We start from the raw sequence: 22332 nt of genomic DNA, 5'->3' as shown, positions 1-22332 counted from the left end.
CCTGAATTTCCTTTCCTTTCTCTACCCTTTCCTTCAAACCAAACATAGCCTTAAAGTACACATGGCGCTGTCCATGAGAGTAACCTCACCAAAAATCCTAAAGTATAGAGTTTATTAACAAGTTGAAAATGGAAATTTTTGAATGGCAAAACAATACGAGGGAATGGTAGTAGTGTGGATTTCATAATAATCTTACTAGATTCATTACTTGACCCGAACATTTACCATATTAACATCAAATGATTTAACTCAGGACAATTCTAACCAAATTGAATAGGCCATTCCTGTATCTAGATTAACATTCCAAAAATATAATAACATTTTATTTTTTCTATTATATTAAAATAATCTAAATTAAACCAGAGTATTCTACAATTTCGCCAAAACAAATTTGGGTCTAAAAGCATGCTTAAAAGTTAAAACTTCATCGGTCTGACTCGCGAGTCATAAGAACATGACTCAGAGAACTCATTAACTCTTGAGACCAAAAAAAAATAAAAAACGACGAACTACCCTCTCGTTGCGAACAAACAAAAATAAAATTCCCCATCGCCCGCTCGCCGCGTGCACGGTGCACCCTTCTGTCCACGAAATTTTCCGTGGGTACTATGCGCACTCGGCGTACGTCAAGATTCCGCCCATAAAACCAAAACCCAAAATCCCTTTTCTACGAACCCGCTAACATTTAAAATGTCTTTCATTACGCGCTCGTTTCTAATGTCCACGTGGTCGATTCGCATTAGTCCACATCATACACTTAAAAAGCTACCGTACAATCAACTGTGTCGTAACTTTTCAGTTCTCAATCTGATCCGTCCATTCTGTAGACATTGACGTTCAGATCAGATACACTGTCGGCGTATAAATCTGGTATTCCTATACGTCACCGATTACCGGAATCCTCTCTCTCTCTCTCTCTCTCCTTCTCTTCTTCTGTGGGAAATGAAAAAGTAAAAACCCTATTATAGGTGGGCGTTGCTTCCATTTCTGTGTCTCGAGTTGAGCTTGGAATTGAGCTTTCATGGCGACGGCGGCAGGAGGGTACGAAGGAGGAGCAGGTGGGAAATTCCGGAAGAAGCCGTTTCGGAGAGTCGCGTCGACGCCTTACGATAGGCCGGCGAGCGCTGTCCGGAACCCCATAGACGCGGGGAGAAGAGGGTGGCTGTCGAAGCTTGTCGATCCAGCTTCGAGGATTATCACGAAAAGTGCGCAGTTGTTCTTCTCGTCTGTGTTCCGCAAGGGTCTTCCTGCTCCGCCGCCCGTTTCTGGTTCGATTCGTCCTGCATTTCTTTGATCACTTGCTTGTTCTTGTTTTTTTCGGATGTTTCTGCACGGCTCAGTGGTTTGGTGCTTGTCGTGTGGGAGTGTTGGGGGTTTTCTAGTTCTAGGGTTTTGGAGTTTTCTCTAGGGTTTGGGCGATTGGGAATGGGAAATTGGGCAAAATTCGTCATTTTGATGTTTTGTTAGTGGCTTAGTGGATATGATAATTAGCCAGTTAGAGAAAGACGCCATTTTTCTATTGTCCCTGAGATTGATTGGAGACTAATGAAATAAAGTTGGAGTCTGAAATTGAACTAGGTGTTTTTTTTCTTCTGTTTTTGTAGTCTGAAACTCTGAACCCGGAGAAATTTTCGAGTAAAAAGCAATGCGGGATTTGATTTGAAAGGGATAAAAGGCTTTAAAGTTCAACCCGATTTAAATTTACTGTCGTATACTTGTATCATTTGTATTTCACAGGGAGAGCTTTAATTTTTGAATTTTTTTTTCTTCCCTAGTTATTTGGTTTTGTTGTTGAGCTTTTGTTCTTTAAATTGAAATAAGACACATTTATATTTGAAGTAATTATTTTGACAATTCAAGCTTGTTTTTAATATACTATAAATTGGATTTCTTCTGGTTTGAATTATTATTGGTTACTATCTTAATTGCATTATGTCTTTCATATGGTTGAGTTAGTTTTCTTCTCAGGGTTAACTTCATTGCTCTTCAATTTTAGTTGGAAGTATGGTTTTACATTGTTCTAATGTTGTTTTATACAAATTATCATGTGAACAGAGGCAAACCAGGAATTGAGGCATGAGACTCCTGAAATTGTAAGCAGAATGTTTCTTCTAATTATGGTTATTTAGCAATCACTATAATTTGGGCCGTTATGAGATCTTTGCTAAATTGGCTATAGTTCTGTCGAGGTTTAACATGTGCTTAATTTCTTTTGTCAAAAGAATTTGTTTTGTATTAGATGTGCTTCTGCTTGTCATAGTACATTCAACATCTTATCTTGTTGTACATTTAGCTATCACTATAATTTGAGCCGTTATGAGATCTTTGCTAAATTGGCTATAGTTCCGTCGAGGTTTAACATGTGCTTAATTTCTTTTGTCAAAAGAATTTGTTTTGTATTAGATGTGCTTCTGCTTGTCATGGTACATTCAACATCTTATCTTGTTGTACCTTTCTCTGTACTGAATCCTAATTTGATTAGTATTGCATGCAGAGTCAGGCTTTATTTTTTATTTGTGATTATTTTAAATAACATCATTTTATATTAACTTTGAGACATTTTAAATGTGGATATTGCAAACTATGTCATCTGGACATGGTCAGCTTTTCTGGCATATGGGTTTGATTCACTGTTTGCGTGACACTTGAGACCATAGTCATGTACTCATGTGATTCTGTCTTACAAGGATTAATTTGATCAAGTACCTTTCTCTCTTATGATTCTTTCTTTTGAGTGGTGAAAATTTTTTAGGTCAGACCCATTTAACATTAAGTCTCTGTACATGGGTGTGTGCAGGGATATAATGTGTTAAGCTATTTTTGGTTAAAATTTTGCTCCAAAGATCACTATTTGAAGACTTAGTTTTGAGCTAAAAATGATTCTGTTTTGAAGCTAAATTTTTATCTCCAAAGAGTCAATTCTTAGAATGAATTTTGAGCCCAAAAGGGAATTCTTTTCAGCAATTTTCCTACATCTAGACTTAAAAGATGATTCTTTGAATCACAAAATTCATCATAATTAATTCTCTGAAGGCATGCCAAATGCAGTCTACTAGCCACTTCTGTTTTGTTTTCCTTTTCTGATTTCCCCCTTAAAGATGAGTGTTGTCCTTGAGGATTTGTACAACAGGGTGAAATGGATCATTAACACAGAATGATAAAAAAAATGGATTGTTGACACAATCCTTTTATCCTCCTAGTGGTATTCAGTAAGGAAATCCGCCTTCTTCATTGTTGTGTGTACTAACAAGTAAGGACTTGAGTTGCAAGATTTCCAAGGAAGTTGAGCTTGGCATGCTAGATGGTTTCAAAGTGGGAGTCGAGGGCCTGATGATTTGTCATCTTTAATATGTAGATGATAGTGACAATTTGGTGCTTCTCAATGCTTTGTGGGCTAGGCTATTAATCTTACAGCAATTCTAAAAAATTTTGAGGTGGTGCGTGTTTTTGAATTTAGTCTCTCTCTAGTTGTAAGGGTTGAAAATGTAATTTGAACTATTACTTTCATGTCATTTAATTCTCTCTCATTTAGTCCTTGTATTCAAGGTATTAACTCTCATTCTCTCTCATTAAACCCTATAATTAAGGTGTTTTTCTCACTAATAAATTTTACAAATCATATATATCCAATAATTTTAACAACATAAAACCCATGTTTTTTAAATCCCACCTAAAAACAAAATCGTTCTTTTGTCTAGGTGGTGGGTAAGCAATTCAACCATTTGAGTCAAATGAGTTAACCCATGATGTCATAGTTAAATAACAAAATTTTTAAAATACAATAAATACAAAAAATAAAAAAAAGAAAAAGTGATATTTTATGATCATATTAAAGAAGAATATAGTGTGATATTTTATATTAATCATATTAAAGAGGAGTAAAAACAAGTGTTGTTTATTTATGATGGAAATGGATATAAAATTTAACTGACTAAAAAATCGTTTTCCCATTTGGTGGCTGGTCAGCATTTCAACTTTTGGGTCAAATACGTCAACCTTTGATGTGATAATTAAATAATATAAATTAAAAAAGATAACATGATAGAAAAATATAAGACACAAATTTTGCAAAAGCATTTGGGCAATCTTTAATATTGTATATTCATCATATTAAACAAAAATAAGAATAAATTATATACACAGAAATAAAATGTTATAGAAAAAATTCAACACTGCAAAGTATGAATGGGTTTAGGAAACTTGTTTTGGACTAAAATACCACTATGTTTCAATTTAGTCCCTCTTTAAACTGTTCTTTTGTCTAGGTGGTGGATAAACAATTTTACCATTTGAGTCAAATGGGACAGCCCATAATGTTATAATTAAATAAAAAAGTTAAAAAATAGACAAAAACAAAAAAAAAAAAACTAAAAAATCCAAAAGTTTTGTAGAAAACATTTGAACATACCTCTAATATTATATATTCATCATATTAAATAACAACAAGTGTAATAAGTAAGAATTATTTTTATACACATAGAAATATGAAAGAAGTTGTAGAAAAAAATTAGACACATATTATTACTACCATCATCTAATGTGCTCTCTTCTTTTGAAGATGGCAGACATGTGGAGATAAACACCAATCTGGTCTCTTCTTTTGAAGTTTCACTTGTGTTAATATTTAAATGGTAAACCTCCTAATAGAAGGCCTTGGTCCACTCTAAATTTCTTTCGTTGGAAAGCTAGGGGATGAGCCATGAACAGTAAGAGATTCAAAGAAAGAGGTACTAGAAAGTTTTCTAGAGGGGGGAGGAGACCAAGCTCTAGCATCACTGCATTAGTTTTTGGAAGGATCCACGATCGCCCCTTCTACTAGTTTCACTAACTTAGTACTTAATGGAATTTCCACCTTCCTCAAGCCCCTTTTGAACCCAAGTTGCAAGATAACCCTTCTGAAGAAAAAGAAATAAAGTGGGAGACAGATTTACTTTTGAAATCTAAAAGAGTCTAAGGCCGGAAATTGTAGTCAAGAGTGAGGCCCCCTCCACTGCAAATCTTCTGAAGACTTTATCTCATTCCTAGAGAAGAGCTCATATATGATGAAATTTAAGCTACAAGGAAGCAAAAGCAAACCTGAGATGGTTTTCCAATGAGAAGCCAGAGTAGCCCTTGCATTTAGCCTAACATAGCCCCACATGCTCCTAATCACCTGCTGCTATAGTCTATTTTCTTCCAAAGGAAATCTCCACAACCATCATAGTTGTCAAGGAGACTCCTTGGCGACAAGGTGCCCTTGGAAGCTCGCCTCGCCTAATTGCCAAGCAATTTTGTATATTGTTTTATAAAATACTTTCATATTCTTATTTTTTGAGATTATGATTACAAAGTAGACATTATTAAACTAAAATATTCATTTTGTGTTTATATACTAATTTATTTTTATTATTTTCTTATTTGTTATTGTTTAATCAACACAAACATTGCTAACTGCTGTATTGAACCCTCAAAGACTTGAAAACATGAACTAATAAGCAAGGAAGAACTTAAAAATTAAAATTTTGTCTATTCAACACATTTTCTTCTTCCACATTTTCTTCTTCTTCTTCTTCTTCCACATTTTCTTCTTCTTCTTCTTCTTCTTCTTCCTCTTCTTCCTCTTCCACCTTTTCTTTTCTTCTTTTCCTAGGGGTGTTCAGCCCCTATATTTTTTTTTGAATTTTGATTTTCTTTTCTTTCTTCTTTTTCTTTTCATGAATATGTTGATTTTCTATACTTTAACATGAAGTTTATACTTTTCTTATGAAAATTATGGATAATTATTAAGGAAATATGGTTATGGAAACTAGGGAACTACCCTAGGATATATGCTTGTTACATAAAAAATCCATTGCCTAGGTGACTAGGCAAGAAGGCGCCCCCCTGTTGCCTAGCCTTGCCTTGGCGCCATGAAAACTATGACAACCATCTAGGCAAAACCTTATTCTTCTTCATCAATTTGCCCATATGCAAATCCCATTACTTCTTTCTTTCTTTCATACGCCTTGGTCCAATTCACCAAGTGATCCTTCTAGTAGTCTCCATGTTCCCATAAAAAGTTCATCTTGATGTTTCTCTAATTCATTTTTCAATTGGCATTGGGATTATGAACACTGAAAGGAAGTAAATTGAAAGGTTGGCTAAGGTAGACCTAATCAAAGTTATTCTCCCTCCAAAGGAAATATAATTTACCTTTCAACAGACTAGTTTTTTCATTGAATCCTTTCACAATCGGATTCTAGAATGCCGTAGATTTGTGGTTTTCTCTGAAAGACAATCCTAAATATTTCATAGACCATTCTACATTCTGACATCCTAATATGCAAGCATAAGCTTCAAACTCATCCCTCCCCATATTGACACTAGCTATGCAGCTTTTATCAAAGTTGAGCCTCAAATTAGAAGTCTTCTCAAAAAGCATTATCAAGTGCTGCATATTTCTTGCCCCTTCCTCTCCAATATCCTCACAAAATTACGTGATGTCGTGATGTCATTGGTAAATTGTAAATGGTTCACTATAATCTCACTTTTCCAACCTTCCATCCCCTAATCAAACTCCTGTTTTTGCCCTAGTAGGGGAAAGAGGATCTCCTTCTTTCTAACCTCTTTTTGTTGTAAAGAAGTCTTCAACCACACCATTGAGTAAAATTGGATAATGCACTGATTTTAAAGACATTTCTATCCAGATTCTCCAACTATTCCTGAAGCCACATCTTCATAAACCTCCTCAAGGAAAGACTGATCTGCAGGATAGTATATATGCCTTCTCTAGTCCAATTTGCATACCATCCTTTTTAGTTCTTTCACACATTGATTTCTTATATCATAGGTTGTACTTACTACTTATAATGCTTATAATTTGAACAATGCCTCTATGGAATTTTTTTAATAAGCAACATTACCCTGAGAATTTATTAATGGGGAAACAGGTTGTGCCATAGCAACAACAATAGCTGCAAAATATACAATCCAGCAGTGCTGACCTGACTCCAAATTCATTAAAAACATTTTGCAATTTGATCTTGCCTAGGGTGACTCTCAACATAGTTGATCTTTTGAAATTCCTTCCTTGGAAGTGAGTCTGTCAGACTTTTAGCAGCTGTGGGTGTCTACCTGAATAAGCAGTTCATAATAGCAGTCAAAACTGTAGTCTCTCTAACCAAGTCTGAAGGTCCAGCATACTTTATATCCAAATTGGGCTGTAAATGGTACCCAATTATCTCGGTCCAAGTTTGCAATTTGATCTGGTTAAACTGGATTTGGATCTCAAAAATCAGATAATTGGATCAAATCTGGATTCAACCCATTCATATCTGATCAAGACCCACATATGATAAAATTAGTATCTATGTGCATATGTTCTTTACAAAAATAACATATGTTTATTAATAAAGTTGATTTAAATATCATATTTTCACTAAATACTAATAAATTCAAGTTTTATGGAATTTATTTTTAATTCGTTTTGTTAATGAATGTAATCTTTTGGCCATTTTTTATTTTTAACTTACTGATAATATATAATACCTGATTATTTGAGTCCAAGCTTAAAATTTTATCCAATTAAACTAGATTTGGATCTCCAAAACCATATCCATTTATAATTGTATTAAATTGGGGTCCACCCAATGAAATCTGATTAAGATCTGAGTCCAATAATATTAATATGTATGTGCATATGTTTATATAGAACTTACATGTATTTATTAAAAAATGGTTTAACTATCATATTTTCACTAAAGTCTCATAAGTTCAAGCTTATGGAAGTTATTTTTAATTTGTTTTATTAATAATATGTTGGTCATTTTCGCTAGCATACTAATAATATATAATATCTGTTTCCAATCTGATTTCTATCAAAATATGATGGAAAATATTCGATTTGAAGTTGAATATTAGTAGGATCAAATTCAAATATATGTAGATCTAGAGGCTTACAACATTTATACTTTCATTTGTGTTGTGGAAGGCTAGAAGCCCTTAGTAGGTTTATAGATCAGGCTGTGCAGGGAGGCTTCATAAGGGGCTTTAGTTTACAGGCGATGCTTTATTCTTCCATGAACCATCCATCAACTAACTCATTTGAAGTACTTGCTCATGAAGTTTGAAACTGCCTTGGGCCTGGAAGTTATATTGCAGAAGATTAAAACTCTAGCTGTTGGAGAGATCAGAAAATATAGAGTTCAAATTCTAGCTGACTCATTGGTATGTAGCATTTGGCAAGTTGTCCTCCAAATACCTACATCTTCCCCTTGGAGCTAGATGAACCTCAAGGGGAACCTGCTACTAGAATGCTTTAAAGACTGGCTTCTTGGAAAACAATGTACTTGTCTTAAGGAAGTAAGTTGATTTTCATTAAGAATGTGCATGTGTCCCTGCCCAAATGCTATCTTTCCATATTTCCCATTCCTGATGCAAGTAGATGTTGGAGAAGAAAATGTAGTATTTCCTTTGGAACTAATTGGAGGAAGGTATGGAGTCCCAAACAGGCTGGTGGAGTGGTGGGCTGTGGGTGAACAATTTTGGAACCTTTAATAAAGCTCTATTAAGAAAATGGTTTTGGAAATATAATGAGCAGAAGAACAGTTTATGGAGGTGGTGGGTGGTTGTGTCTGAATTTGGGACAAGAAACTGCGAATGGGATTTGGGAAGGTAGGGGTGCAAATGGATTGGATTATGATCTGATTTTAATCCGACTTCGATCCTAGTTTTGTCGGATTCGGATAATCTTTGGTCGAATTTTCATATCGGATCTGATTGGATTCGGGTCACACCCTTATCCGATTTGAAAGGATCCCATCCAATTCAACCTATATATGTATATATTTATAAACATATTTAGTTATAAAAAAGACATGTATGTATTAATATATTTATTTACATAAATGTTTATATTGCATTTTTGTAAATTTTTATAAAAAGACATGTATTTATTAATATATATGATGAAAATAGTTGAAAAAATACTTATATTTTTTGTTTTTCTTTATATAAACTTACATGTTTTTTTTCTTTTAATAATTTATTAAATTTTCCATATTTCAAATCGGATCTGATTATATTTGGATATCTGACATCCTTAACTGATTTGGATTCAAATTACTATTTGTAAGATCTGATCGGATCGAATCTCGGATTCTGCTATCAGTTCGAATTCGGATATACCCTGATTTGAATCCGACCCGTTCTGTTTGCATCCCTATGGGAAGGTCAGTATCCACATTTCTGTTTGCATGGAAAATTTTTTCGAGAAGGATTACAAGGATTTCACTAGGGGTATGAAACTATTAAAAACAGGTGGTGCCATGACCTGCCTCTTATGGAGGCCTTTCCTTTAATATATTTGGCAGTGAGTAACAGAGAAGCTTTGGTGTTGAACTTTGAATTAATGAATGGTGCTGTTGTGTGAAACTCTGTAATTAGGGGGAATCTAAATGATTAGGAAGACAAATCAGTCTTGTTAGGAGAGTTATAGTACTAGACAAGGTTTTAAAAACCAACCTGGAAATCGAACCACTTTGCCCACCTGTTTCTGAGTCAGCAGTTTAACTGTCTGGGTCGATGAACGGATTGACCCGTAACTGTCAAATGTTTGGCCATTTGGGAAATAGACCCCTATTAGATGCTTATTCTGTTATGAAATTATAATATTGGGTCCCATGGGATTAGAATTGATGTTTAAAATAGTTAGTCCTAAGGCTTGGCAGATTAAAGTATATTATTAGGTTTGAGGTAGGGGGAGAGAGATGAGAGATGACACGAGACAGAGGGACATTGATAGTTAGGACTAGGGGGAGAGAGAGAGAGGTGGCATGAGACAGAGAGAGATATCAATTGACAATCACAACAAAAGTATCAGCTTTTATAGCTTTTGTATATTTGAAAAAACTCTTGATTTTTCAAAATTTGAATTTTACAAATAGTTAATCTCAACCGCAAATTGCTGCTTGGGTTGAATGGTTTAGCGGTTTGATTGCCTGGGTCAGTGGTTCTTTGACAAATTCAATGTTTTTTTTTCAAAAAATGGCCCAATTTAAAACCGTGCCCTGAGCCATGACCTATTCTGGGTCAAATGGTCCAACTGTCTGGTTCGGTTTTCAAAACAGTGGTGCTAAATTATCCAAAAGTGTCCCTTGCAATTTTGAAGATGAATCAGTCAACCACATCTTCATGCATTGTTCCTTTAGTAGGCTAATTTGGTTATTGGTCCTGGACCCATTGTACTTGAAGAGGTTCTTCCCAGAATTAGTGGTGTAGCTGGTGGCATGGAAGCTAACAGGCCTCAATGACAAAGGTAGAGTGGGTAGAGTGGTGTGGAGAATCTTCTCTCTAATGATCTTTTGGAATATTTAAGCTGAAAGAAATGAAGGTAAATTCAAGAATAGGCACAAATTGGTAGAGGTGCTGTTGAACAATGTAAAAGACACTTTGTGCTCTTGGTTGGGGACCTGGGATATACTATATAATTATTTTCATTGTTTTGAAAACCGGAACTGGACGTTTGGACCATTTAACCAAGAATCGATCATGGCTTAAGGTTCATTTTGAATTGGATTGCTTTTTGAAAAAAATCTTGAATTTGTCAAAGAACCATTGACCTGGGTGGTCAAACCACTAAACTGTTCGACTTAGGCAGCGGTTTGTGGTTGAGATCAATTATTTGTAAAATTCAAAATTTGAAAAATCATGACTTTTTCACATATTAATCAATCTCTCTCTCTCCTCCTAGTCCTAGCCTAGAACCTAATAATATACTTCAGTATGCCAGCCCATAGTCTAGTTAGGACTAATTATTTTAAACATAAATTCTAGTGGGACCACCCAATATTACAAGTTTTTAACAGAACATGCATCTAATATGGGGTCTATTTTCCAAACATTTGATAGTCATGGGGTTGATCCATTTGATCTGGTTGGTTGACCCAGAAACCGGTGGCCAAAGTGGTTTCGTTTTTGGATCGGTTTTTAAACCCTTGGTTCTTTTTCTTTTTCTTTTTCTTTTTGACTCCGATATTTTGTTTTCTTCATAAACACTATACAGATGACATTCAATTCAGACTAAGGGAGAAGTTTGATACATTCTCATTTTAAAGTCTTTTTTGTGTACATAGGAACTTTTGTGATCTTTTACTTCATTTCAAAATAAAAAAAAGAAAAAAACTTCATAGATCTGATCTGAATCCAACCTATTTACAACTCTATATCCAAGCATCATCCAACTGATGACCATTTTACATTTATCTTCAACCTTTAGATCTGTCTGGACTCTGGACTTGGAAACAACTTCTCTCTGTGTAGGTAGGGGTGAGCAAAAAAAAACTGAAAAACTAAACCAACCGAAATCGAACTGAAAAACCGAAAAACCGAACTGGTCAACCGGTTAACCGACTGGCTTCAGTTTGGTTCCGGTTACTGGTTTTCCAAAAAACTGGTAGTACCGGTTCAGTTCCAAAAAATGCCCACAGTTTGGTTAACTGAACCGTGAACACCCCTATGTGCAGGGGTATGGCTGTGCACATCTATCTCTCCTCAGGCCCCACAATAGTGGGAGCCTCATGCACTGGGCTGCCCTTTAGATCTGTCCAGCTTGGGTAACAACAAGCTTTAAATGTTGCAACCAGGCTACAACTCTGGTCCAATAGAATTCCATGACCGGCAGGACCCGAAAAGATGGGAGGGTTATTCTCTTATCATCTCTTACCATCTGTCCAATACCTGTGTTCCCTGAATTACCAAAATAGCTCCCATAGGATTTAAGTTGACATACAAGACTAAACCTTTGTGTTAATAAGACAATTCTTTAGCCAATTGAACTAATAGGTTTTCTGGAACAATTTTTTTTCCTTTTAGAATTTAAATTCCCATGTTGCTTTATGTTAAGATTCTTTAGGTTTTTCCCCTTTCAAAAATGATATGTCACTTCATTCAGGTGTGTTTCTAGTCTTGTCTGTTGCACCTTGGTCTCTTAGGAATCCCTTCTGCTAAGTTTCACTCTTTATTTTCAAAGAACTGCATTGGTATTGTACTCATATAGTTTTCTTTCATATCTGAGGTGAGAAGGCTGCTTTTTCTGGGGTGCAGTATTATAGGATTCTGTTTTAATGATTTTTGTTATATTTTAGTTCCCCTTATACCACCTCCTTTTGTATATTTTGATGTTCATTACACATGCTAATCACTGCCAATAAAAGAAAACTTAATACTGTCTTCTTTTTATGGCTGTGAATTTTTGGGATGCAGCATCCTCCTGGTGCACAAGAAGTTAGCAATGAAGGTGACATCCCAAGTAATGGTTCTGACAATAATGGGATTAATAAACTTGAGAAAATTCTGAAGCAGAAGACATTTACCAGGCAAGTTTTTTGTTTATCATTTGTTACTGATGGCTGTGTAACCAAATATGTAAATTGTATTCCTCGTAGTTGCTGCTCAAGTGCTCATTGTGTTGTATAATCTGCACAATTTCATTGGTGGATGCATTTTATTTTCTTGCTGAGTCCTTGATTGTATAACCTATGTTGCCTAGATATGGAAAGGACAGGGCTGGAAGATATGTTAGATATGGAATTTAGACCGAAATTTGATGCATCCAATATGATAAAATATTGTTTTTTGATAACAAAAGATTTTTTTAGAAGGTCAAAGAGAATGAATACAGAAGTGCAATGGCTTCCGAATGCTTGAGGTGCAAGGCGCAACGTGAGGGATGCACTCAAATGAAATGAGGTGCAACTATTTTTAATTTAAAATTTGATATACAGGAGAATTATTATATATCACATGAAATACACAAGGGAGCTGGGTGCACAAGTTTCTTGGTCTAGGAGGTCAACAAATGCTTTAGCTGGCAACCTAGTAAAGCAAGGGGTGAATCGGGAGGTTTTGTTTTGGGCAGTGTTGTAAGGTGTTTTTGTTCAGGGGTTACCTTTCACTTTAGTAGGTGACAGTTGTACTTCTGGTTTTTTAGCTAATGAAAGTTACTGTTCCCTATCAAAAAAATGAAATACATAGAAACCTATATAAAGGCATAATGTGGTCATCCTAACCATATTTCATAAAAAATGTTGATAGCTTCATGTCAAACACCATAATCCAAATATAATTCTATGAAGGCGTTATGAAGGTCAAAATTAGGGTGATCTTTTCAGCCTGGCCTACACATGGCCGACTTGGAAATTCCGGGCTTGGGCCTGGGTTTTGTGTTCAGGCCTGGCCCAGGCTCGGGCCCACATCCGGCCCACAAATTTTAGGGCCGGGCTTGGGCTTAATACTTCAAGCCCGGCCCGGCCTGCATATATTTAAACTCACATTTTTTGTACAATGTATACATATGTATACATGTTATTTTACATTATATTATATATTATATATATAAATATTATAACATATGTATAATTTATATCATATGTAATATTTTATATTATATAATGTATAAAATAAGTTTATATGCATGTTATGTCATTTAATATATAGATATGTAATGTTTTATATGAGTGACATTGGCCTGGAATCAGGCCCAGCCCGAGCCTGTATAGACATGGGCTAGGGCTTATGTTTCAGGCCCGGAACCCTGGGCCAGGCTGGGCCTGGGCCTAAGCTATAGCCCTTATCATAAGTGCAGTAGAAATCAATGTTTGTAAATCAGGATGGATTCTTTGTGAAGAGAAAGAAGAAGATGAAGAGTTTCAGCAGTAGAGAAGAAAGAGAGGAAAGAGAGGAAAGAAAGAGTGGGATGTTAACCAGAATTGAATTAGTTCTGGCTGCCAACCCCTCATTATATTTTATACTCAACTTAAAAGAATGAAAGATTACAAGAATGCCCTTAGTAGGGCGGCTACTAAAGTAGCTGAACAGTCACAACTTAAAAAACATAAGCTAATGGGCCCAAAGCCCAACAACTTCCTAACTTAATAGCATAAAATAAGAACAAAACAATTGGGCCCAATAACTAGAACTTGGCCCAACTCAACAAGTGCAAAGCCCGACCCAACCCAAGATCATCCCTAGTCAAAATCAAGGGTTCGAGTTTACTAATAATTAAAGAATAAATTATATTGGAGGGATAAGAGGCGGAGCCTTTGTCTTGGGCTTGTAAAGGAGAAAGGAGAGAGAGCGTGTGTGTGTGTGTGTGTCTAGTATTCATAACTCTCAATGTATGTATGTGTTTGCATGTTTAAAAGTGTTGTTTTGTGATTTTGGTCAAAGCTTGTTTTGTTTAGGGTTTTGAGATCTTATCTGTAATAACTAGGGCTTAAGATATTCAAATGAATCAAAAGGTCTTTGTTTTTGTTTCAATTAAAAGTTAATAGATCATTATTGGTGCACAAGCAAGAATAAAATGTTCTTTGAAAGTTAATAGACTAGTGCAAGTGAAGAACACACAAGATTATATGAAGAGACTGAAAAAAGAAAATTTATAATAGGCATTCACCTGGGTTGTCTTGTACCTAAACCTAGGCGTAACCCTTTTGAAAGTTGAGTTGCCTGGGTGAGAGACCCATGCCTTAGAATGAGCCTTGCCTTTGTACCTAGGCATGACTCGGTTATTCCTTTAAAACACTTTATTATCATGAGGACTTTGAAGCTAGATAAAGAAGTGATGCCTTCCTATGCTTGCATATATTCATACAGTTGGATCATTACTCACCATTCCTTGAAGATTCTTCTAGCTTGTTTTCATCATATTGTATAATTGTTTCTACACTGTTTTGACTTCGGCATATGTTGGTCTGTTAGAGGAGAATTTTTAGGTGAGTCCATTTGATGGTTAAACAGTGTGTATTCACTAATTTGCTTGCAAGGGAAATCTTCCTATTTAGTATTTATTGTCCTTGTTTGACTACATGAGTACTCATTGACATTATTCTTAATCAGTTATTTGCATGGCATTCCAAACAATCTATTTTGAAGTATGACATGCTTTAAAGTTCTATATGTAATCTAATTCAATTGCTATGCAGAGATGAGATAAAGCGCCTGATGGAATTGCTGAACTCAAGAATTGTTGATGTAACTGTAAGGGATGAGGAGAAGAGGCCTGTGTCAAAAATCACAAAGCCGGTTCCAGTGCATGACAATCTAGAACCTGTTCCAGGGCAAGCAAACAAAGTAGAGAGCCAGAGATTACTCGGAGGCATTTCAACTCCTGTCATCAACTCAAGTGTAGTGAAACAGGTTAATTTTTCCCCTTCATTTTCCAGTTACTAGCAAGGTTCAAAATTTTGCTATAATATGCCTGTATTTTTTTTTATTGATCAATAACACTTTCATTAAATCATCAGTAGAAAATTTATAGGAGGAAGACAAACACACTTATCTTCCAAGAGCCATAAAGAGCCTCACGAAAGGAAAAAAGAAGAAAAAGAGAAGAAGACACTAAAGTTACAACTTAGCCCAAAACAGTGAATCCCTTTCAGCCCCTTGTTTAGCTAAACCGTTAGCTAGGGAATTAGCCGATCTTTTAACCCAGCATGTCTTAACTTCCATCTCCCGCACCAGCCACAGGAATTTCCTCCTCTCATTGTTGTACTTCCATAAACCATTTTGATATTTAGTCAGGCACCCTAACACCACCTATGAATCCCCTTCAATTATGAGTTTCTTGATGTTCAACTCCTTAGCTTTCCGAACTCCTTCCATAACTGCAAAGATCTTAGCTCTAAGGGAGTCACCCACTCCAATTGGGCCTGAGAACATGGCAGAGATGATCCCATTTTTGTCCCTAAAAACACCTCCAATCCTCGATTGTCTCGGATTTCCCCTACTACATCCATCAAAGTTTAATTTCAAGAATCCACTAGGTGGGGGAGTCCAAGCCACATTCATTATTGACTTGGTCTGTGTGCAATTTGCAATTTCACCCCACTTCCTCAATATGTCATCCACAGTGTAATCTGTGAATAGTTCCAAAGATTTCAGCCACTGTGCCGCCCTAATATGTATGATAGCCCTTAGATCTGCTGCTTCTCTCTAGGTTTCTGAGAATATCTTGGAGTTTCTTTCTTCCCACAGTGTCCAACATACTGCAGCCCTTAAGTCCTCTCCACATTATCCTTCCCCTTTTTATTCGCCACCTAAAAAAGGTAGGGGAGAAAAGGCCCTGCAAGTTTGATTGGGGATTCCAACTGCATCCAAATAAGGAGGAAGCCCAGTCCCAAATTGACCTCGCAAAGTGGCAAGACACCAGTAGGTGAAAACCAGTCTTCCCATTCGCTTTACATAAAACACACCACTGAGGTGACAAGCAAATATTGGGTCTCTTCTTTTGGTGTAGATCACCAGTGTTGATTCTTTCCAGATAGGCTTCCCAACAAAAACTACCAACCCTAGGAGGTATTGCTCTGCACCCAACCTCACCAACAGGGAAAGGGGGAATGTAGGACTGGTGGATTGACTTAAGACTTTGAAGAACGAAGCACAAGAGAAGGTGCCATTGGGGGTAGGTGTCCAAATTATAGAATCCGTCCTAATGGGGTCTAAGACAACGTTATCAAGAAGTGCAATAAGGCTTGAAATACTGTCGAGGTCTGAGTCCCTCAAATCCCTTCTTAGACCCAAGTTCCACCCAATCTCAGAAGTGGACGAGGACATGGTGAAGGACGAGATCAGCTCATTTTTCAAATCAGAAAGAGCATACAAAGAAGGAAACTGATCCTTTAAAGGGGGGCTCTCCCCACCCAGGTTTGTTCCCAAAATTTTATGGAGGTACCAGAATTCAAGTCATACCTGATATTAGGGGAGAAAACTGGTAGCAGGACATGAATGGCTTTCCAAGGAGAATTAATTGCTTGTGGTTTTAGCTCTGATTCTAGCGTCCCATCCTTTGTGCTCTAGTCCATGTATACTTGCCACTATTCTAGCCTATAGCTTCTCCTTCTCCATAGGGAACCTCCATAACCATTTTCCCAACAGTCATATTCCTTCTCCTGATACTCCCAAGCCCCATGCCACCACAAGACTTACTCCTACATACTATCTCCCGGCTAACTCTGTGATCCTTCTCCTCTCTTGGCTCCCACAGGAAATCTCTCATTAGCTTCTCTAATCTGTTAGCAACCTTCACTGGGATTTTAAACACCGATAGGGAAAAGATGGGTAAGTTAGCAAGCGTGGCCTTAATTAGTGTAATTCTCCCTCCGAGAGAGAGGTAGTTCTTTTTCCGGGATACCAGTCATTTTTCAAACCTTTCCACCACCGGGTTCCAAAAGCTCTCTCTCATGGGATTATCACCTAATGGCAACCCGAAGTAGTTCAAAGGCCACCCCGAAACTTCACACCCCAACACTTCAGCACTCTCCTTGATCTCTCCTTCTTCCATGTTTACCCCCACTACACAGCTTTTCCCAAGGTTAACCTTCAAGTTAGACATTTGCTCAAACAGTTGTTTCACCAACTTCAAGTTCCTGATAAAACTCACATTACCGCCTTCACAAAATAGAATCGTGTCATCAACAAGCTGTAAATGAGTGAGGGGGGTTTCCACCCTCCCAACTCTTCAGCCTCTAATGAGCCCCCTAGAATCTGCTTTGTGAATTAGTTTCCCCAAAACCTCTGCAATTAGAATGAACAAGAAAGGAGACAAGGGGCCTTCTTGTCTTATACCCTTATTGGCTGGAAAGAAATCTACCACTGTCCCATTCACTAGCACTGAATAATGACAACTCCTGACACAACCCATGATCCACTTGCACCATCTAGCCTCAAACCCAAATTTATTCAAAACTTTTCTCAAGAAATCCCAGTCTACCAAGTCATAAGCTTTTTCCAAGTCCAACTTATAGACCACTCCCTTCTTCTTATCCCTCTTAAAGTTCTCCACACTCTCATTAGTAATTGAAATCAGATAAGTAATTTGTCTTCCACTCACAAAGGCTCCTTGATAGTGTGCAATGATATCGGGCAGCACCTTCTTCAGTCTCAGAGACAACACTTTTGCAATGATCTTATACAAGCTATTAACCAAGCTAATTGGCTTAAAATTCTTCGGGTGGGATGCATATTTCCTTTTTGGAATTAAGGTTATAAATGTAGAGTTCACACCCGAATCGACAATTCCTCTCCTGAAAAACTCCTCAAACACCCACAAGAGATCATCTTTCAAGATATCCCAACAGTCCTGATAAAAAGCCATTGTGAACCCATTCGGCCTTGGAGCTTTTGTTCTATCCATAGAAAATACAACCTCCTTGATCTCTTCTAGAGTAAAGCTACTTTCCAACCTTCTCCTGTTCTCCACCCCTACATCTGGCTAGTCCAAACCTTCTACCCACACCCTTCTACTCACAGGCCTTCTTAGAATAGATTTGAAGTGCTCCACATTAGGCCCTGTCAATCTCCTCTTGTTGTACTAACTCGACTCCATCTACAATATGCCTGTATTTGCTGTATTATATTGTATCTTTTTGTTTATGATACAGCTTGGTTTAACATATTTTAAGAAAATTGCTTTTTTTTTTTTCTAAGAGTTAAATAACATAAAGATGGCCTACTTTTGAAATTTTGAAAAAAAACTAAAATAAATGAAAAGTGGAAGGTTCAAAGTACCGATATACCCCTTCCGCCATATGGGGGTCTATTGATATTTTGAACCTTGGTTATGAGTAGACCTCTTCATGGGCCGGGCTTTGCCTCTACATTAACAGAATATGTTTAGGCCCGAGCCCGAGCCTGGCCCGACCATCGGGCCTAGGTCTTGAGCCCAAGCCCGGCCCTCATATAAAGCCTGGGCCCAAACCCAAGCCCGGTTAGAAATTTGGAAAAAAGTTTTTTTCCTTTTTAATTAAATTAAAAGCTGTTTTGTGTACTGAGTTCTGTGCACGGTTCTCATCAGGAAACCCACATGATAATTGATTCTTGCTTTTGCATTTGTTGCATGATATTCTTCTGCAGATCCTCGAAGAGGATGTTGCTTCACCAGCAGAACTAGCAAAAGCCTACATGGGCAATACGGCTTCAAAGGTATCAACTTTGGGCTTGTATAGTCAGGCACTTCAGGAGGATGCTGCTTTAATAAGTAATATGCCATTTCCTCAAAGATCACCGGGAATGTCGATTAGACCTAGGTTTGATGTCCGCCTTGCTGGCAGTTCTGGAGTCTCCCAAAATGGCTATCTGACTCCAAGACATCGAGGCAGATCTGCAATATACAGTATGGCTTGTAGTCCATATTCAAGAGTTCATCCTTCTGCATCACTCAAGGTATATGTTATTCATTTCAATTTTCAATGTATGTTTTCTTCAGTTATTTTCTATTTTCCATTTTTCTTTTGTGTTGTTGATGTTGTCTCAGGATATGCAAAATCTGATTCCCTTCATCTTCTAGGGTGTGGAGTCCACAGTTGATGGGTATATTGATCCCTCAACTTCATCTCAACGGATATGGGATAATGGCACCCTTTATAGTGGTAAACAGGTAGAGATGATATTTCTGAGACAATGTGGAAACCTAGTTATCTACTTAGTTCACTTTCCTAATCTTTTGTCTAATTGCAGGTATCTAAGCAAAGAAGTTCAGTTTTAGACAATGATATTGGATCTGTTGGCCCTATTCGTCGGATACGCCAGAAAACTCATCTGATGACACCTTCAAAAAGCATGGGCTTATCAGTTCCTGAAATAGCACTTCCATTGGAAAAGCCTAAACATGGCATCCTAAGCATGGAGCATGCAGAAAATGGGGATAGTATTTCCGGCACAAGTTTGGCCCTTGTCCCATCCCAGTCCAGTGAGATGGCCCAAAAAATTTTTGAGAAGATCGATAAGTTAGTACCTTCTCGTAAAGAGAGATCATCTGAGCTCAAGCTAGCTATTTCCAAGGATAAAGCCCCCACTAAGTTGACACTTGACATGTTACATGGACAAGCTCTGAGAAGCATGGATCATGTAGGTTCATCAAAGTTGCTACCTAGCATAGAAGGAACTGTTACTTCAGATTGTTGGGTTGGTTCCCAACAAACTTTTTGTCAAGATTCTACTTCTCAAAAGCTTAACAAGGTTGAAGAAAATGGACCAAGGGAGACTGCAGACAAATTGGCTCCTAAAGCTAATGGTGCAGTAACATCAGCATTTATTAAAGGTGTACCTAGTTTTAAAGCTATGGATTCAATAAAGCCCAACTTTGTTGTAAATCCTCCACAAATGAGGCAAGCTTTCAAAATGAGTGCTCATGAGGTTAGCAGTGTTTCTTACATTGTTCAGCTAGATAATCATTGAATATGGAATGGTTTTGCTCTAGAAGTTTGTCTTTTATCCACTGTTTCTATTGGTTCCTAATCATTTTTTGTCTCTTCTTACCATTGATTCTCTTCCTGCTTTATATTTGTAATGAATGCATGTTGCATATGAGAATATGGTATGAGAATAGTTCTTGACAAGCATTTATTGTAATCTCCTGTTTTTCCTAGATTAAAGCTTGGCCTAATCAGGATAGAAATATTTTTTTTTTGTTTGGGCTTGTCTGGTGAATCATCTGGTGTTCCAGAGATGGTTTCGATGGGCCTGATCATTAAATAAGCTATTAACAATAGGAAATATCCTGCATCCAAAGTACTTTTTAAACAGTCAGTTCTAAACACCTTGTTTTTTGACTTGTACTCGGTAGTGATTGGAGAGAGTGGATCAAATAGGAGTTGCATAATCTTTCGAAAAGCCTATTTTTCTTTATCTTTGTCTTTTCCATTTTTTTTATCCACAGATGTCCTTTTAGTATTTTTTTCATTATTTCGTTTTTTTAATTCATTAATGTTTTGATTTTCATGATGAAGGATTTCGTGGAGTTGGATGATGATGGCGATGATATGAGGGATTCATCTATATTATTGGCTTCTGAAAAAGAAAAATCAGACACACCCATTAAGGAGATGAAAGCAACATCTGTTGAAACAGAAACTGTAGAGAAGCCTGTAGTTCCTTCTTCTGAAGCCAAGCTCCTTGAGGATTCTGACACCAGAGGTACTGATACTGCGGCTTCTGATGGGCGCACACTTCCTGACAAGACTAACTTTACTGCATCTGTCACATCACCACCCATCACAATTGCTCAGGCAGCAACAATCACTCCTCCGTTGCCACCATTGTTTAATAACACAGCTCCACCAAAGGAACCACCCTCTGCTCCTATCTTCAGCTTTGGCTCTAAAGATGTTGATAAACCATTTTCTTTTACACCTTCTTCAGTTCCCTCTAGCTCTAGTGAATTATCAGGCCTCAAATTTGGAGCCCAGCAAGGTTTGAGGCTGGAGACCTTTAGCAGGTCAGTTTCCAACCTTAATATTTCTTTGTCAATTAAAGGACTGAGCTGTAAATTTCTCTCCCATAAACATTTTACACAATTTCACCTATCATGTAACCTAGTTTGATTGATACCACAAAGTTGAAAGTCTTAACTTCGGGCATTTTTTTGTTATGTAGAAGAAGAATACATGCTTGAGGGTTTTCTGTAACAGTTTTTATGAACTAAAAATCAATTGATAAAAAAAAAGAAAAAACTTAAAAACCAAAAAAATTGTTACTTATTGTTAATGATTAGAATGCATAAGGCTGCATTTGGTAGCAATGTAAATACATATTTGCATGCTGGAAGTGATGACTCTTCCGGTTCATTTGAATGCAATATGGGACTGGGATTTGAAATTGTTTCACTCCTTCGTTTGGCATGGAACGACACAAACACTGGCTCTACATGGTAGTGGCTATGATGAAGATGATTACTAGGAATATGGTGATCCCAAAGCAAGCTCATTTCCAAGTGTTTTTCTGAAGCGTCTTGGCTTCTTGAAGCTGCTCTTTCCCACCCTAACTCCTTCAAATTGTTCTCTATCTCCTTAACTGCATTGTGCCTCTCCTGTATCTTTGATACTATGTCCATCACAGTTGTCCTCCCTTGCTCTTGTATCACCTTCTGAAACAGATTCTCGCTATGTAGGGTTGGGTTGGGTTGGGTCGGTTTACTGGTGTTTTTCCAACTGACCCAATCTGGTTGGGTTACCTAAAGATGAAACCGAAACCGACCCTATACTAAGCAAAACCGACCCCAAGCTTGACTTGCGACCTGCGAGGTTTGATTGTTCCATCCAAAATCATGCATTAAAATTTAAGAATATTAATAGAAAAGTACTAACATGTGAATGACTGAATGTGATGCTTGAGTCTTGAGAAGTTGAGAGTTGAGAGAATGAGAGTTGAGATTTGAGAAGATGGTAGAGCCAAGTTGAGATTCAAGTGATGTTGAACACTGAACTTGAAATTTGAAAATCTTGGATTCTTGAGAGTTGAGAGAATGAGAGTGCTTGCGTTGAGCCTTAGGGAGGTGGACCAAGAAAAGAAGAGTCAAGTCAAAGAGAAAGAAGAATGAAA

The 22332-nt window shown here is 37.1% G+C and overlaps 1 protein-coding gene across 1 annotated transcript in view; it reads left to right on the top strand.

Moving 5' to 3' along the window:
- Positions 1–892: 892 nt before the first annotated feature.
- The window catches only part of LOC148871405 (uncharacterized), a 30210-nt gene continuing 8770 nt past the window's right edge, over positions 893–22332 (top strand). Inside the window, exons 1-8 of the mRNA XM_088973062.1 lie at positions 893–1268; positions 2056–2093; positions 12220–12332; positions 14940–15153; positions 18868–19176; positions 19301–19390; positions 19471–20148; positions 20742–21229. Coding sequence (XP_088829188.1) covers positions 1022–1268; positions 2056–2093; positions 12220–12332; positions 14940–15153; positions 18868–19176; positions 19301–19390; positions 19471–20148; positions 20742–21229 — 2177 coding nt within the window. The 5' untranslated portion in view covers positions 893–1021. The remainder of the gene's footprint in view (positions 1269–2055; positions 2094–12219; positions 12333–14939; positions 15154–18867; positions 19177–19300; positions 19391–19470; positions 20149–20741; positions 21230–22332) is intronic.

Source organism: Nelumbo lutea, chromosome 2 (assembly GCF_056320005.1).
Source record: "Nelumbo lutea isolate HS-2025 chromosome 2, American lotus-T2T, whole genome shotgun sequence".
Taxonomy (NCBI): Eukaryota; Viridiplantae; Streptophyta; class Magnoliopsida; order Proteales; family Nelumbonaceae; genus Nelumbo; species Nelumbo lutea.
Note: the sequence above shows the minus strand (reverse complement) of the source record. Positions and strands in the feature narration are given on the sequence as shown.